The following is a 15,793-nucleotide window of genomic DNA, read 5'->3' as shown; positions in this document are numbered from 1 at the left end:
CAGACCACCCTACTGCAGAGGAAGAAAAAAGAGAGTCTCAGATGAGCTGAAGGGAGACCTATTTGATAAAACAAATTGGCAGATCCAGTTCCAGAAGGCCCAGCTCAGCTACCAAAAGGATAAGGATGAACACTGGGTGGGAAAAAAAGACAGGCTGGACAGTGTGAGGAGAAACTGGCAGACAGATTCATGAAGCATGACCATCAGGTTGAGGGAGGAAAACAGCATAACAGAAGTAGCTGTTTGAGCAATTTCTGGAGCTGATGGCTACCAGACTGCAGGCTCTAGTGCAAGCCTCCTGCTTCTGACCCAGGACCTCAGTCCCCTCACCACTATCAAGTCCTGCCAAGCATCCATTCTTTGGACAACTCAGGGGGTGGCTGGAGCATATCACAGGCAAACACTAGTATGTGGACTGGTCAAATGTACCCTGTGCGTTAATTCACTCGGGTCCAAGTATGGATTGTATGTGCAAAACTGGCCAGCAAGGCTGAAGACAATATGGACCTTTGACTATTTTTTTTTTTGGATCAAGTTAGTTTATATTATTGCACTGCATACCATGATGGCAGCTGGTCTTCATTATTGGTTATTACAGTATATAATTACCTCTGTAAAATAAAATGTTGGATTTGCACATCAGGGTACAATAACAAATTTTATTATATGTAATCATCAAAGTGGCACCAACGTTAATGAAGGTCATCCCATGCCGAATGTCAACCTCACAGAATAAAAATTTACGAACTGTCATCACACTATTCCAGAAACTGTAAATGGCAGTACATTGCCAGTATGGATAAAATACATAACACATCCCCATACATTTCATGAGAGTGTTTACAGATTTCATGATGCACAATACCTACACATTTACAAAAATCTCAGACACAGAACAACCTCGTATGCAATTTCATTCCTACTCATGCATGAGATTGTGCAAATTCATTATGTGGGCTCCCAAAGCATCCCTGATTTGCATGTCTGGATCTAGCACCAGTCTGGACAGGTGTGTGGTCTGGCTCTGTGTATCAGTTCAGATATCTAGCAGTGTCCCGAGTCCACTCCTGGTAAAAAGGTTCCCCCTTCTCCTTGCAGGCATTGTGCAGAGCAAAGCAAGCCACAGTAATGTAGACTGTGTTAATGACACTGGCATCCAAATAGTTTTGAAAGTAGTGCCAATGGGATTTCAATCTATCAAATACACATTTTACCACTGTCATACAGCTACTGAGTGTGTAGTTGAACCTTCTTTTGGCAGGTCCTCTGAAACCAGGGTACAGTTTCATAAGCCATAGCAATGGGAAAAACAGGGACCTATAGAATAACAGTGGTAGGGTGACCAGATGTCCCGATTTTATATAGACAGTCCTGATATTTGGGGCTTTGTCTTATATAGGTGCCTATTTCCCCGCCCCCAACACACAGAACCTGTCCCAATTTTTCACACGTGCTGTCTGGTCACCCTAAACCAGGGGTGGGCAAACTTTTTGGCCCGAGGGTCACGTCGGGTTGTGAAACTGTATGGAGGGCCGGGTAGGGAAGGCGGTGCCCCCCAAACAGCCTGGCCTCTGCCCCCTGTCTGACGCCTCCCACTTCCCGCCCCCTGACTGCCCCCCTCAGAACTTCCCACCCCCCCCCCGCTCCTTGTCCCCGATAACCCCTGGGACTCCCAACACTAACCGCCCCCTGGGACCTCACCCGCATCTAACCCCCCCGTTCCCCATTCCCTGACCACCATCCCCCAGAACCTCTGCCCCATCCAACTGCCCCCTGCTCCCTGTCCCCTGCCTGCCCCCTGGGACTCCCTGCTCCTTATCCAACCCCCCAGCCCCGGCCCCCTTACCATGCCGCTCAAAACAGCATGTCTGGCAGCTGCGCTGCCCAGCCGGAGCCAGACACACTGCTGTGCTGCCCTGCATGAGTGCGCAGCCCCGCGGCCCAGAGCGCTGCCTGCACGGTGGCGTGGCTGCGGGGGAGGGGCCGTGGGCTAACCTCCCAAGCCAGGAGCTCAGGGGCTGGGCAGGATGGTCCTGAGGGCCAGATGTGGCCCGTGGGCCATAGTTTGCCCACCTCTGCCCTAAACAGTGGGGACAGTGACTCCATTTATAACAATGTCATTTGATGGGAATAATGTCCCAGCCTCTCTATGAAGGTAAAGTCCTGCTCTCCAAAACACCTTGGCATCATGCACCCTGCCAGTGCATCCACGTTAGTGTCCATGAATCTGCCTTTGTGGTCAACCAGGACCTGCATAATGGTAAAGTGGTATCCTTTGTGGCCTATGTACTCATGTGATCCTTGTGGTGGGCAAACTATAGGCATCTGAGTCCCATCAATGGCCCTGTGCAGACTGGAAAGTCCATTCTCTGAAAACCAGCAATTATTTCAGAAGCATTTATTATGCCCACCATCTTCAGGTAAATCACAGTTCTGATAACTCACAGACCTCTGCAACAACATCCCACACAGTTGATTTGCCAACTCCAAACTGGTTAGACACAGACCTGTAGAAGTTTGAGGTAGCCAGCTTCCAGATGGCTGTGGCAACTCACTTCTGGACCAGCACAGTTGCCCTCATGTAGGTGTCCTGGAGCTAGAGAATAGGGGCAAACTGATCCCAAAACTCCAAAAATGTCTGCTTCTTCATGTGAAAGTGCTGGACCCCCTGTTGGTCATCTCAGGTGAGCATGACAGTGTGATCCCCATAAGTCTGTGCTTGTGGCCCCGCTCTAGAAGCAGTGGTCTATATAGGGGTAATCTGCAGCTAAGGCAAAGGACATGAGCAGCAGTAGCTGGTTTGCAGCTGGCATGTTAGTATGCCCAACTGAGAGGTGCCTTCAGCAAGTCAAAAACTGCTGCTGAAATGTCCACCCATGTCTTGCAGATGTTCTGCCTGTGCCTGAAACAGGACTGACAGCATGTGTTAGAGAAGTTCTTCCACCAGGGCAGGATCCCTATTGGCTCTGGCTCTGGCTCTGGAGGGAGTGTGAGAACATGAAATGGCTCAGCTGAATGTGTTCATGAGCTAAAATGACCTCAAATTCTTCCAGTCAAGTCCTGAAGGATGGACAAACAAGTTCTTCCATAACCCACTATGGAGACAGCAACAGAACGGTTTCAGCTGGCGGGGGTGCTAGGAATCCTGGTAGACGACCATAGAAGCTGAAGTTCTGACTTGGATCTGCGTAGTGCACTATGGACATGCATTCACAGTTGTGAGGCCTGAGTTTCTATTGCAGTGTGGATGATCAAGCATGGGCTTGGAAACATGAGTCCACAAGCCCAAGCCCCACAGACTCAGGCTTAGTGTGTTGTGTAGACATATCTCTGGTTCACCATCCCTGATTTTTTTTCAAAAAGTGTTGTGGATTATTTAAAAATTGATTTTTTTAAAAAAATAACTTTACACTACTAACAAATATTTCTCCTGATGTGCTTGGTCCAAAATCTGCATTGGGTCACTTCCATTAACTGCACTGGGCTTTGGATTAGGCCCTAAGTGTGAGCTCTCTGATCCCAAAATGTTTCTTTTAACTTAGCCAGACAACAGTTCTACGAACCAGTGTATTTTAGAAAACAAATGCTATCTAAGAGAATATACCTTTTGCATACTTTGTAATCAAATGCTTTAGTTTATTCCCTTTGAAACGGGCATATTCTTTGGAGGAAAGAATCTGGGAATCTACACGCTTGGCATTTCATTTTTTTGAAAACCGCAGTATCCATTCCTAAATTATAGCTAATAACAAAACTGTCTCCAGTTATATCCATTAAGTAATTTTTATATCCTTTTATTCCTTTTGTTCAGATCTCTGTTTTCCTCATCTTTCTATCTAGTTTTCATTTTAACACCTTCTTCTCATTAAATCCTACTTCCTTGTGCATATCCCTCCTCATTCCCTTGTTCCATATTTTCGGAGGGCTTTGATGCTAAAATGGTAGCCATGACAAAATGCCCATGTACAATGAACATTGCACATGCAATGGAGTTAAATCTCTACAAATTCTTTATGAGATGTTTCACATAGCAATTGTATTTTCCTCATGTATGAGAAGTATATTTAACAAGCATTCGGATAGAAGTACATTTCATCAAGAACTTTTCCACAGGGAAAAGCTGTCTCAAACTGCCCCAGTCCTTCCTTTCATCGTTTCACCCAAAAAGGGAGAGATCAGAGACATTTCATTAAATTTTTTTAAGGAACCCGTAATGAAGAACTTTAATGCACCATGGGCTTACAAAGCACACAGATTTTAAGAACAACACATAGCTCATATATTTCTGTTCACTCAGTGAACACATTTCCAGCAAAAGCCTTCTGTACAGGGGCTTCCAATAAGAAGTTAAAACATGTCACAGTTCCTACAGATTTTAACTCCTTTGTCTACTCTAAAGGTCCATTTACATTTGGGCACTGACCATTACTAACAGTGGTTATCAGCAACAGATTTTACCTTGAACCATGCTGACAATAGTTTGACTGCTACAACAACATTTTAGCAATGTTACCAAAAGCTTGTTAATCACTGTTCCATCATACTTTCTTCAATAATGCTGAAAATAGTTTTGTCCCATGCACACTATCCACTTCAACACCAGTTCAGAAGGAACCTGTTGATGACAATGGTTGCCAAGAATGGGTCAATGTCCTAGTGTAGATGTGACTCCAAACTCCATCTTGCTGTGATCTTGCACAGGAGAGCCAAGGGATTTCCACCCCCAAGAGAAAGAATATAAAAGGCCATGGAAACACCTGCATTTTGTCTTCAATCCTGCTTCTTGTCTCTGGAGGAACTTGGCTACAAACTGAAGTGCTGAACAAAGAACTGAATGATCCAACCCAGCTGTGGATGTATTAAATTTGACTTGATTTGAACTTGCACTTTATTCCAACTTTGCTACAAGCCTGAACCAAGAATTTTGCTGTTACTGTATGTAATTGATTCCATTTATCCAATTCTAGCTCTCATCTATATTTCTTTTTTTTTATGAATAAACCTTTAGAATTTATTTTCTAAAGGATTGGCAACAGTGTAATTTGTGGGTATGATCTGACTTGTATATTGACCTGGATCTGGGGCTTGGCCCTTTGGGATCAGGAGAACCTCTTTTTCTTTCACTGGGATATTGGTTTTCATAACCATTCATCCATATACTGAGTGGCACTGGTGATGATACTGGGAAACTGGAGTGTCTAAGGGAATTGCTTGTATGATTTATGGTTAGCTAGTGAGGTAAAACCAAAGTCCTCTTTGTTTGGCTGGTTTGGTGTGCAAAGGACCCCAGCCTTGGGCTGTAATTGCCCTGCTCTAAGCAATTTGTCCTGAATTGGTACTCTCAGAAATGTCCCACCAAAGGCAGCATCGTTACAGTATTATATGATATACCAGTGATTCGAGAAAATCACTGAAACAGGAAGATCAAACTGTGTTGTATAACATATTTATTAGTATGCACTATGTGTATAAGTTTTGGTGTGTTTATGAAAATATATGTTAAATAAAAACAGATCTCAAAATGAGACTACATGCAGTGATGTGGTGTACTAGCACCTCTCTCCAGGTGTTCAGTTAGCAGGAGTATGAGTATTAGGCCCATTTTGGAAAATGTTCTAGAAGATCCACATGGAAAAACTATCTGACTGAGAAACAATAGTGGGAGTTAAGATCAACTCAAGACTGAAACAGTGAAGGTGGGACAGCTGCAGTTGGACCCTGATGCCCTGAATTAGGCCTGCTCTATGTTAGTAAAGTTGTCCTTGTATAACTGTTTAGGTTTGGGGGGCTGATTTTTTTTATCAATACAGTTATACCAGTATAAGCTCTTCTGTGGACACAGTTATATTGGTTTAACTTATTTTGCTTCTTGAACTGGAAAACGCTATGCGGGTATAAGCACTTTTATACCAGTATAAATGCATCCACACTATAGGGGTACAGTTTGTAGCAGACTATTAATTTATACTTGTATAAACTAGGCACGATGGTATAACTGACGTGTCAAAACTTTTACTGCAGACAAGTCCTTAGCGTTCTGAAAAAGGAAGTATACAATTTCAGCAGTCTATAAATCCTGGTAAACCCCAGAAGGGACACTTATACAGAGTGAAGACCGTGAGGAAGCATCTGCGGACCTAACAGTAGGAGGGAAAAATCCATGTAGCCTCCAGGTGTGTCTTATGGGGTACAGAGAAACATCTTTGTGACATCAGCACTTCCCTCTCCTTCTCACCACGGGAAACAGGAACTCTTAGCTTTTCCCAGGAACATAAAGACCCCTCTCCCTTAGGGACAGCGAATCCTTCCCTAGGGAGCAACTCATACCCTGTAGCCACCTCCTCTCAGAGTCACTGAGAACCTGCACCCAACAGGTGTTACCCACTGGACCCAAAGGGCCCATAGCTCCTATGTAACCCCTCATCAAGGAGGAGTGGAGGGATACAGGGCTGGCCAGGAGCCTTGAGACCATTGGCAAACACATTCAGGGTGGGTAAAGGGGACCTGGGGACCGATGAGGTCTGTGGGTCGGGGGCTAGGGCCCTGCTGGTTGATGGGGTCTCTATGACGGAACCCTATTGTGGGTGACGGCTCTTCGGCGGCGCCTGGCGCATGGATACACACTGGGTGGGTCAGCAAGCCTTGAAGTTCGGCTCTAGAAGCCGCTAGCGGAGGGATACCTGGAGTTCGAGAGTTTATCGCTCTCCCTCTCTCGGCGGGCTAAGCCGCCGGCGCAGGCGCGCTGCCGCGCCCCATCGATGTTTGAGGAGCCTCTGGGCCTGTCTCCGCTTAGCTGTGGGCCGCCCAGCCCCCCCTCAGCGTTGCCGTGGAGACGGGGCGCCGGGCTCCGCCCAGAGGTGAACACGGGCGGTGTAAGAGATCCAAGGGGAGCCGCCGCCGCCATGGAGTCGAGCAAGGGTGAGCGAGCCCGGAGAGGAAGAGCTGGGACAACAGCCGTGGAAGAGGGGACGCGGGGGGGGGCAAGTGGTGGGATGGCTGGGGAGTGACCTGGGCGGGGGGCTGGCAGAGGTGAAGTAGTGGGGCGCTGGGGAGTGATGGGGGGCTGGCAGAGGTGAAGGAGTGGGGCGCTGGGGAGTGATGGGGGGCTGGCAGAGGTGAAGGAGTGGGATGGCTGGGGAGTGATGGGGGGCTGGCAGAGGTGAAGGAGTGGGGCGCTGGGGAGTGATGGGGGGCTGGCAGAGGTGAAGTAGTGGGGCGCTGGGGAGTGATGGGGGGCTGGCAGAGGTGAAGGAGTGTGATGGCTGGGGAGTGATGGGGGGCTGGCAGAGGTGAAGGAGTGGGGCGCTGGGGAGTGATGGGGGGCTGGCAGAGGTGAAGGAGTGGGATGGCTGGGGAGTGATGGGGGGCTGGCAGAGGTGAAGGAGTGGGGCGCTGGGGAGTGATGGGGGGCTGGCAGAGGTGAAGGAGTGGGGCGCTGGGGAGTGATGGGGGGCTGGCAGAGGTGAAGTAGTGGGATGGCTGGGGAGTGATGGGGGGCTGGCAGAGGTGAAGTAGTGGGATGGCTGGGGAGTGATGGGGGGCTGGCAGAGGTGAAGTAGTGGGGGGCTGGGGAGTGATGGGGGGCTGGCAGAGATGAAGTAGTGGGGGGCTGGGGAGTGATGGGGGGCTGGTAGAGGTGAAGTAGTGGGATAGCTGGGGGCGCTGGGGAGTGATGGGGGCTGGCAGAGGTGAAGTAGTGGGGCGCTGGGGAGTGATGGGGGGCTGGCAGAGGTGAAGTAGTGGGGCGCTGGGGAGTGATGGGGGGCTGGCAGAGGTGAAGGAGTGGGATGGCTGGGGAGTGATGGGGGGCTGGTAGAGGTGAAGGAGTGGGATAGCTGGGGGCGCTGGGGAGTGATGGGGGGCTGGCAGAGGTGAAGTAGTGGGATGGCTGGGGAGTGATGGGGGGCTGGCAGAGGTGAAGTAGTGGGATGGCTGGGAGTGATGGGGGGCTGGCAGAGGTGAAGTAGTGGGGGGCTGGGGAGTGATGGGGGGCTGGCAGAGATGAAGTAGTGGGGGGCTGGGGAGTGATGGGGGGCTGGTAGAGGTGAAGTAGTGGGATAGCTGGGGGCGCTGGGGAGTGATGGGGGGCTGGCAGAGGTGAAGTAGTGGGGCGCTGGGGAGTGATGGGGGCTGGCAGAGGTGAAGTAGTGGGGCGCTGGGGAGTGATGGGGGGCTGGCAGAGGTGAAGGAGTGGGATGGCTGGGGAGTGATGGGGGGCTGGTAGAGGTGAAGGAGTGGGATAGCTGGGGGCGCTGGGGAGTGATGGGGGGCTGGCAGAGGTGAAGTAGTGGGGCGCTGGGGAGTGATGGGGGGCTGGCAGAGGTGAAGTAGTGGGGCGCTGGGGAGTGATGGGGGGCTGGCAGAGGTGAAGGAGTGGGATGGCTGGGGAGTGATGGGGGGCTGGCAGAGGTGAAGTAGTGGGATGGATGGCTGGGGAGTGATGGGGGGCTGGCAGAGGTGAAGTAGTGGGGCGCTGGGGAGTGATGGGGGGCTGGCAGAGGTGAAGGAGTGGGATGGCTGGGGAGTGATGGGGGGCTGGTAGAGGTGAAGTAGTGGGATAGCTGGGGGCGCTGGGGAGTGATGGGGGGCTGGCAGAGGTGAAGTAGTGGGGCGCTGGGGAGTGATGGGGGCTGGCAGAGGTGAAGGAGTGGGATGGCTGGGGAGTGATGGGGGGCTGGTAGAGGTGAAGGAGTGGGATAGCTGGGGGTGCTGGGGAGTGATGGGGGGCTGGCAGAGGTGAAGTAGTGGGGCGCTGGGGAGTGATGGGGGGCTGGCAGAGGTGAAGGAGTGTGATGGCTGGGGAGTGATGGGGGGCTGGCAGAGGTGAAGTAGTGGGATGGCTGGGGAGTGATGGGGGGCTGGCAGAGGTGAAGTAGTGGGGCGCTGGGGAGTGATGGGGGCTGGCAGAGGTGAAGTAGTGGGGCGCTGGGGAGTGATGGGGGGCTGGCAGAGGTGAAGTAGTGGGGGGCTGGAGAGTGATGGGGGGCTGGTAGAGGTGAAGTAGTGGGATAGCTGGGGGCGCTGGGGAGTGATGGGGGGCTGGCAGAGGTGAAGTAGTGGGGCGCTGGGGAGTGATGGGGGGCTGGCAGAGGTGAAGTAGTGGGGTGCCTGGGGGCGCTGGGGAGTGATGGGGTTGGGGGCTGGCAGAGGTGAAGTAGGGGGAACGCTGCGTTTGCCTGGGAGTGACCTGTGGGGTGCTGGCAGAGGTGAAGTAGTGGGATGGTGGGGGTGCTGGGGAGTGACGGGGGGGATAGCAGAGGTGAAACAGTGAGGTGGCTGGGGGCGCTGAGGAGTGATGGGGGTTGGTAGAGGTGAAGTAGTGGGATTACAGGGGGTGCTGTGGAGTGACGGGGGGTTGGCAGAGGTGAAGTAGTGGGGTTACACGGAGTGTTGGGAGTGACCTGGGGGGCTGGTAGAGGTGGGATGGCTGGGGGCACTGGGGAGTGATGGGGTTGGGGGCTGGCAGAGGTGAAGTAGTGGGATGGCTGGGGGTGCTGCGGTTGTGATGGGGTTGGGGGCTGGCAGAGGTGAAGTAGGGGGAACGCTGAGTTTGCCTGGGAGTGACCTGTGACACAAAGATGGACTACAAGCCGTCAGGAACAGTATCCCCGATACTGTCATGGCTAACCTGGTGGCTGAACTTTGTGACTTTGTCCTCACCCATAACTATTTCACATTTGGTGACAATGTATACCTTCAAATCAGCGGCACTGCGATGGGTACCCGCATGGCCCCACAGTATGCCAACATTTTTATGGCTGACTTAGAACAACGCTTCCTCAGCTCTCGTCCCCTAATGCCCCTACTCTACTTGCGCTACATTGATGACATCTTCATCATCTGGACCCATGGAAAAGAAGCTCTTGAGGAATTCCACCATGATTTCAACAATTTCCATCCCACCATCAACCTCAGCCTGGACCAGTCCACACAAGAGATCCACTTCCTGGACACTACGGTGCTAATAAGCGATGGTCACATAAAAACCACCCTATATCGGAAACCTACTGACCGCTATTCCTACCTACATGCCTCTAGCTTTCATCCAGATCATACCACTCGATCCATTGTCTACAGCCAAGCGCTATGATATAACCGCATTTTCTCCAACCCCTCAGACAGAGACAAACACCTACAAGATCTCTATCATGCATTCCTACAACTACAATACCCACCTGCTGAAGTGAAGAAACAGATTGACAGAACCAGAAGAGTACCCAGAAGTCACCTACTACAGGACAGGCCCAACAAAGAAAACAACAGAACGCCACTAGCCATCACCTTCAGCCCCCAACTAAAACCTCTCCAACATCTCCAGCATCATCAAGGATCTACAACCTATCCTGAAGGACGACCCATCACTCTCACAGATCTTGGGAGACAGACCAGTCCTTGCTTACAGACAGCCCCCCAATCTGAAGCAAATACTCACCAGCAACCACACACCACACAACAGAACCACTAACCCAGGAACCTATCCTTGCAACAAAGCCTGTTGCCAACTCTGTCCACATATCTATTCAGGGTATACCATCATAGGGCCTAATCACATCAGCCACACTATCAGAGGCTCCTTCACCTGCGCATCTACCAATGTGATATATGCCATCATGTGCCAGCAATGCCCCTCTGCCATGTACATTGGCCAAACTGGACAGTCTCTACGTAAAAGAATGAATGGACACAAATCAGACGTCAAGAATTATAACATTCAAAAACCAGTTGGAGAACACTTCAATCTCTCTGGTCACTCGATCACAGACCTAAGAGTGGCTATACTTCAACAAAAAAGCTTCAAAAACAGACTCCAACGAGAGACTGCTGAATTGGAATTAATTTGCAAACTGGATACAATTAATTTAGGCTTGAATAGAGACTGGGAATGGATGAGTCATTACACAAAGTAAAACTATTTCCCCATGGTATTTCTCCCTCCCACCCCACCCCCCACTGTTCCTCTGATATTCTTGTTAACTGCTGGAATTAGCCTACCTTGCTTGTCACCATGAAAGGTTTTCCTCCTTTCCCCCCCCTGCTGCTGGTGATGGCTTATCTTAAGTGATCACTCTCCTTACAGTGTGTATGATAAACCCATTGTTTCATGTTCTCTGTGTGTGTGTATATAAATCTCTCCTCTGTTTTTTCCACCAAATGCATCCGATGAAGTGAGCTGTAGCTCACGAAAGCTTATGCTCTTATAAATTTGTTAGTCTCTAAGGTGCCACAAGTACTCCTTTTCTTTTTGTAAATCAATGAAGTCAGCTTCAGGCTTCCATAGCTGAAATATTTAAGAGTAAAACAGTGCAAGAGAATGCTTTTTTACTTTACCACTCCTGTTTTAATTGTCAGTGATAAATAATTAATGATAAGGGGAATACCTGTTGGTGTGAGTTTTGTAAAAGCTTGTTTTGGCAGAGTTTTGGGACAAATTTAAATTGACAATGTCCCTTAAAAAAGACACTGTCAAGTTGAAATTTGGTCCATTTATTTAAAAAAAAAACTTCAGGTTTACATCAGCTCCTAAATTACCTTTTAAATTTTCTGTGCATTAACAATCACACCTTCAAACAGAAGTGTATTTTATTTCTTTGTTTTTTAAAAAAGTTGATGTCCCATTAAAACAACTCATCTGACTGCTGACAAGGTATATTTTTGGTTCATGTACCAGACAATGAAAATTAAGAATTCTTTATTAAAATAGTTTGAATCAAAATAAAAAAACCTGCTTTTTAATAATTTTTTTCTTTTCTAAACAACTGATTTAAATTAATTAACCTACCCTGCAATTAGATATTTGAAAAAACCGTCAAATTATTTAATTGCTTTTAAAATGTTTTTCTCTTTATTGTTTGTAATCCTCTGGGAAGCACACAAGTAAAATATTTTCTCTCATCAGTTAGTCCTTTTTTGTTTGGCACTTTTTCCCTTGTGATTTGACTGCAGCTGAAATTGTCATGGTTGGTTTCCTTTAATCACAGTCACTGTAACTGAATCTGGTCAATGTCTCATGCTTTGAAAATAAGTCTTAGTTTTGCTTTGGCAGCAGGAGACTGTTATCTTGTGACAATGTTCTATTATAGTGACTTTCAGCTACATTTGGACAATGTTGTATTTCTTTACAATGGTATTACTTTAATGATGTGGTAGCCTGTTGGGACCTAGAAAATCCCACCACGTTACTACAGCCACCATTTTGGATTAATTTTTGAACGCTTGGGCTTGGGCTACACTAGGGGAGGGTTTGAACTAAGATACGCAACTTCCACTACTCTATTCGTGTAGCTGAAGCCAAAGCATCTTAGTTCGAGTTACCTGGCTGTTCTCACGGCGGCAAGTCGACCGCGGTGGCTCCGCTTACTCCTCCTGCTGAGGTGGAGTGCAGGCATTGATTTGGGGATCGATTTATCACATCTAGATGAGATGTGATAAATCGATCCCCAATAGATCGATCACTCTCTGCCGAGTTAGCAGGTAGTGAAGACGTACTCTTGGATTTAAATCATGGCCCTACTGAAGTCAGTGAGAGCTTTGCTATTGACATTAGGGTGGCCAGGAGTTCACCCTTGTGGCCTTATCCACACCACACCGAACGTTTAGAGAAGTTGATGGGATCTGAGAACCCATTGTGCTAGGCACAAACACAGAACAAAAAGTTCCTGCACCAAGGAATTTACAATCCAAGTATAAAACGGGGCATATACGATATAGGCAGACAGGAGAGTACAAGGAAACAATGAGACTATGTTGGTCAACATATTAGGCAGTGATGTGCAGATTGTTTTACATTTTTAACAATTTGTGTAGATGATATTCAGTATAAAGAAATGGCTGTCTTCTCAAATTGAAATTTCTAATTAATAACAAAAACAGAGTGAAATCTTGGCCCCATTGAAGTCAATGGGAGTTTTACCATTTCAAATAAGCCAAGTTTTCACCCAGAAACTGTAATTAAAATGTCTGTAGAAAATTTATGGCCAAAAGTTTGCAGAAGTATAGTTTATATTTAGTAGAATTATTGGTTAAGAAAATAATTTATTACAATCTATGGGGTCAAATCTGGTAGTTGCCTTTAGGCTCTACTGCAGTGTAAATGTTAAATAATAAAATAATATTCTTAGCTTGTAATAATAGTGTTCTTGAGTGTACACTTTTTCATTCTTTATATAAGTCTGTTCACCTCTGTTAGAGAAACAGCAACCACTACCTAGAAATATAGATATTAAAAATGGAAAATACCTATTTGGTAATTTTGTCATCCTGACATCTCCAAAGTGGTTAGGATTGTACCCTCTGATATATTAAAAAATGCTTTTTTTTTTCAATTATAAATCTGAAAGACTCCAGAAATGGGACGGTTTCCACTTCCTTTAGGAGACTGTTAAAACAGACCTCAATGTATGGAACCATTTATTAGTATATATTAGTAAACACTTGTAATGTTTGCAAAAAAGAAAAGGAGTACTTGTGGCACCTTAGAGACTAACTGACAAATTTATATGAGCATAAGCTTTTGTGTAGCTCACGAAAGCTTATGCTCAAATAAATTTGTTAGTTAGTCTCTAAGGTGCCACAAGTACTTCTTTTCTTTTTTGCGAATACAGACTAACACTGCTGCTACTCTGAAACTTGTAATGTTGTTAAAATAATCAAATCTGGTATATATTAAAGAATAGTTGTTTTAAAATGAAAATGTATTTTTTCTTATTTAACAAAGCTTTAATTTACATGGCTCCAGAGTATGAAGTAAATATAGTATCTTTGGCTTGTTTAGGTGATTGCAAATGGTTTTTTTACAAGCACAGTACAGTAACAGGAAGTTGATTGATCTGTGTATGCTATAAGTTTTTAAAAATTTAACATATTGTACAATACCATGAAATAATTAGAAATAGTATTCAAATAAGGTGATCCATCAATTCCACATATTTAGTTTTCTATTCCTTTTAGGCATAACCTTTATAAACTAAGTCATTAAAAAATACACACACATTGTGCAAAGTCTGATAGCTAATCAGGGCACTAGCAATATATAATGTGTAGAACCAGTTGCACAATATGATGTCTAGGATAAACTGTGTCCTCAGTCCTGTGAAGACTTATGCACATTCTTGCTCTTGAGCATGTGGGTAGCCCCATTGGTTTATTATTGAAGTCAATGGAAGTACTCCAATGCCTAGAATTAAATACATGAATAAGTCTTTGCAGGATCAGGGCTATAGTGTTGAGTGAAATGATTCCTGGATGTAACATTTCAAATCTCTCTCTCTACTTTGGCAGCGGTCCCATTGAAATACAACAGGATGTGGCCTATACGTTGTGCAGTGATTTGAGATGAATACAAGAAAGATCTCATCTCTTCTAGAAGTCAGATATACCATTGAAATGTTATGGTGTCAGTTGACAACATGAGCTGATAAATAATAGTGTAGTGATGGTATACATGTTATCTCTGGTTCATCCTGGATGGAAAAGTCGGTGGAAAGTTAGATTTGGCAAACAGCTTCACACCCTCATCAACCTGCTCTGGCCATGTGTGACACGGAGCAGGAACAATGTTAAAGATGCCTTTGTCTTGTGCTTGGCTGAAAATAGCCAGTGTGCCTCAAGCCGAATTAGTAACTTCGAGAGTTCTAGAACACAAAAGCTTGTGCATCTTTTCAGATGAACAGAGTTCATGGAGTGGTGGTAATAAAATGCACACACATTTTATTGTTCTTGTTTAAATGTTGCCTGTAATTTTGTAACTAAAGTATGTCCTAGATTGTTGTGGTGATTCCCCATTGTGAATCATGCTGGAAGTCACTTCAAATGTTTAAGGTCACAGCAAACCATCATCCTCCCACAGCTTTTAAAAAAATGACTTGTGTGTTTCCTTTGTTTTTGACTGTGTTTTTGGTATTTATATTTTTAATTGTTTGCTTGTCATGGCTGCTGCTAACTGTAAATAAGTCTGTAAATAACATGATGCATTATTAGTGTGGACATTTTTTGTGCAAAAAAAGAGATTAACTTGTTAGCAAACTTCCCTAGGGTAGTGCAAGAATAAAACTGCTGTCTCCTGAAGTCCGGGCCAAGCAACTGTAATATATGCCTTGCCTGCTTAATCAGGAGCAATATATAACTAGATAAATACCATTTTATAAAATGGGAATTACTCCCAAAATATTTGAACATTACTTCAATAGTATTTTTATTACCAATATCTGAAAACAATTAATGAAAAATTGACCTGGGTTTTTTTGAGATTGTTAGATTCTAATAACTTTTCAGTTTATGAAGATAGCTTTCTAAGGTCCTACATTTTCAAAGTTAGCCCTTTTCAGATTTATTTATATTAGCTATAACTTTTGTTTGAGAGAGGTGCTGGATTGACAGTATAGAAAACTGAAATTCCCTGTATATTCACAGTACAGGTATAGGGACAAAGTTTCTCCACCACTGTAACTCCGCCTTCATCTGGAAGGGGGCAGCTCTAGGAATGACATAGTAGTTGCGGTTTCCATACCCACTTAGTCTTGGGCTCCTTTGCTGGGGCTGCCCATAGGAGTGACATTTATGTGTGCATGCATTTCATTTTATAAAGTGCTCTGCTTAACACATTTGCTTTGCATATATACAATAAGATCCAAAATTCAAATATTGCCATAATGTTAAAGAACCCAAACTACATTCCTTGAAATCAAGAAAATTTGAACCTTTCCTGCATATCGCTTTGTGGTTTAAAAAAAAAAAAAGTGTAAATAAATGAGTGTTTGCAGCATTTTCTTAGGTCAACAGGCTTGGGCTCCGTTGC

The 15,793-nt window shown here is 46.0% G+C and overlaps 1 protein-coding gene across 1 annotated transcript in view; it reads left to right on the top strand.

Moving 5' to 3' along the window:
• Positions 1-6,677: 6,677 nt before the first annotated feature.
• The window catches only part of FANK1 (fibronectin type III and ankyrin repeat domains 1), a 67,051-nt gene continuing 57,935 nt past the window's right edge, over positions 6,678-15,793 (top strand). The window contains 1 exon segment of the mRNA XM_038411766.2: positions 6,678-6,918. Within this exon segment, the coding sequence (XP_038267694.1) occupies positions 6,759-6,918 (160 nt within the window). The 5' untranslated portion in view covers positions 6,678-6,758.

Source organism: Dermochelys coriacea, chromosome 7 (genome assembly GCF_009764565.3).
Source record: "Dermochelys coriacea isolate rDerCor1 chromosome 7, rDerCor1.pri.v4, whole genome shotgun sequence".
Lineage (NCBI taxonomy): Eukaryota > Metazoa > Chordata > Testudines > Dermochelyidae > Dermochelys > Dermochelys coriacea.
This window is presented reverse-complemented; position numbering and strand designations above follow the sequence as displayed.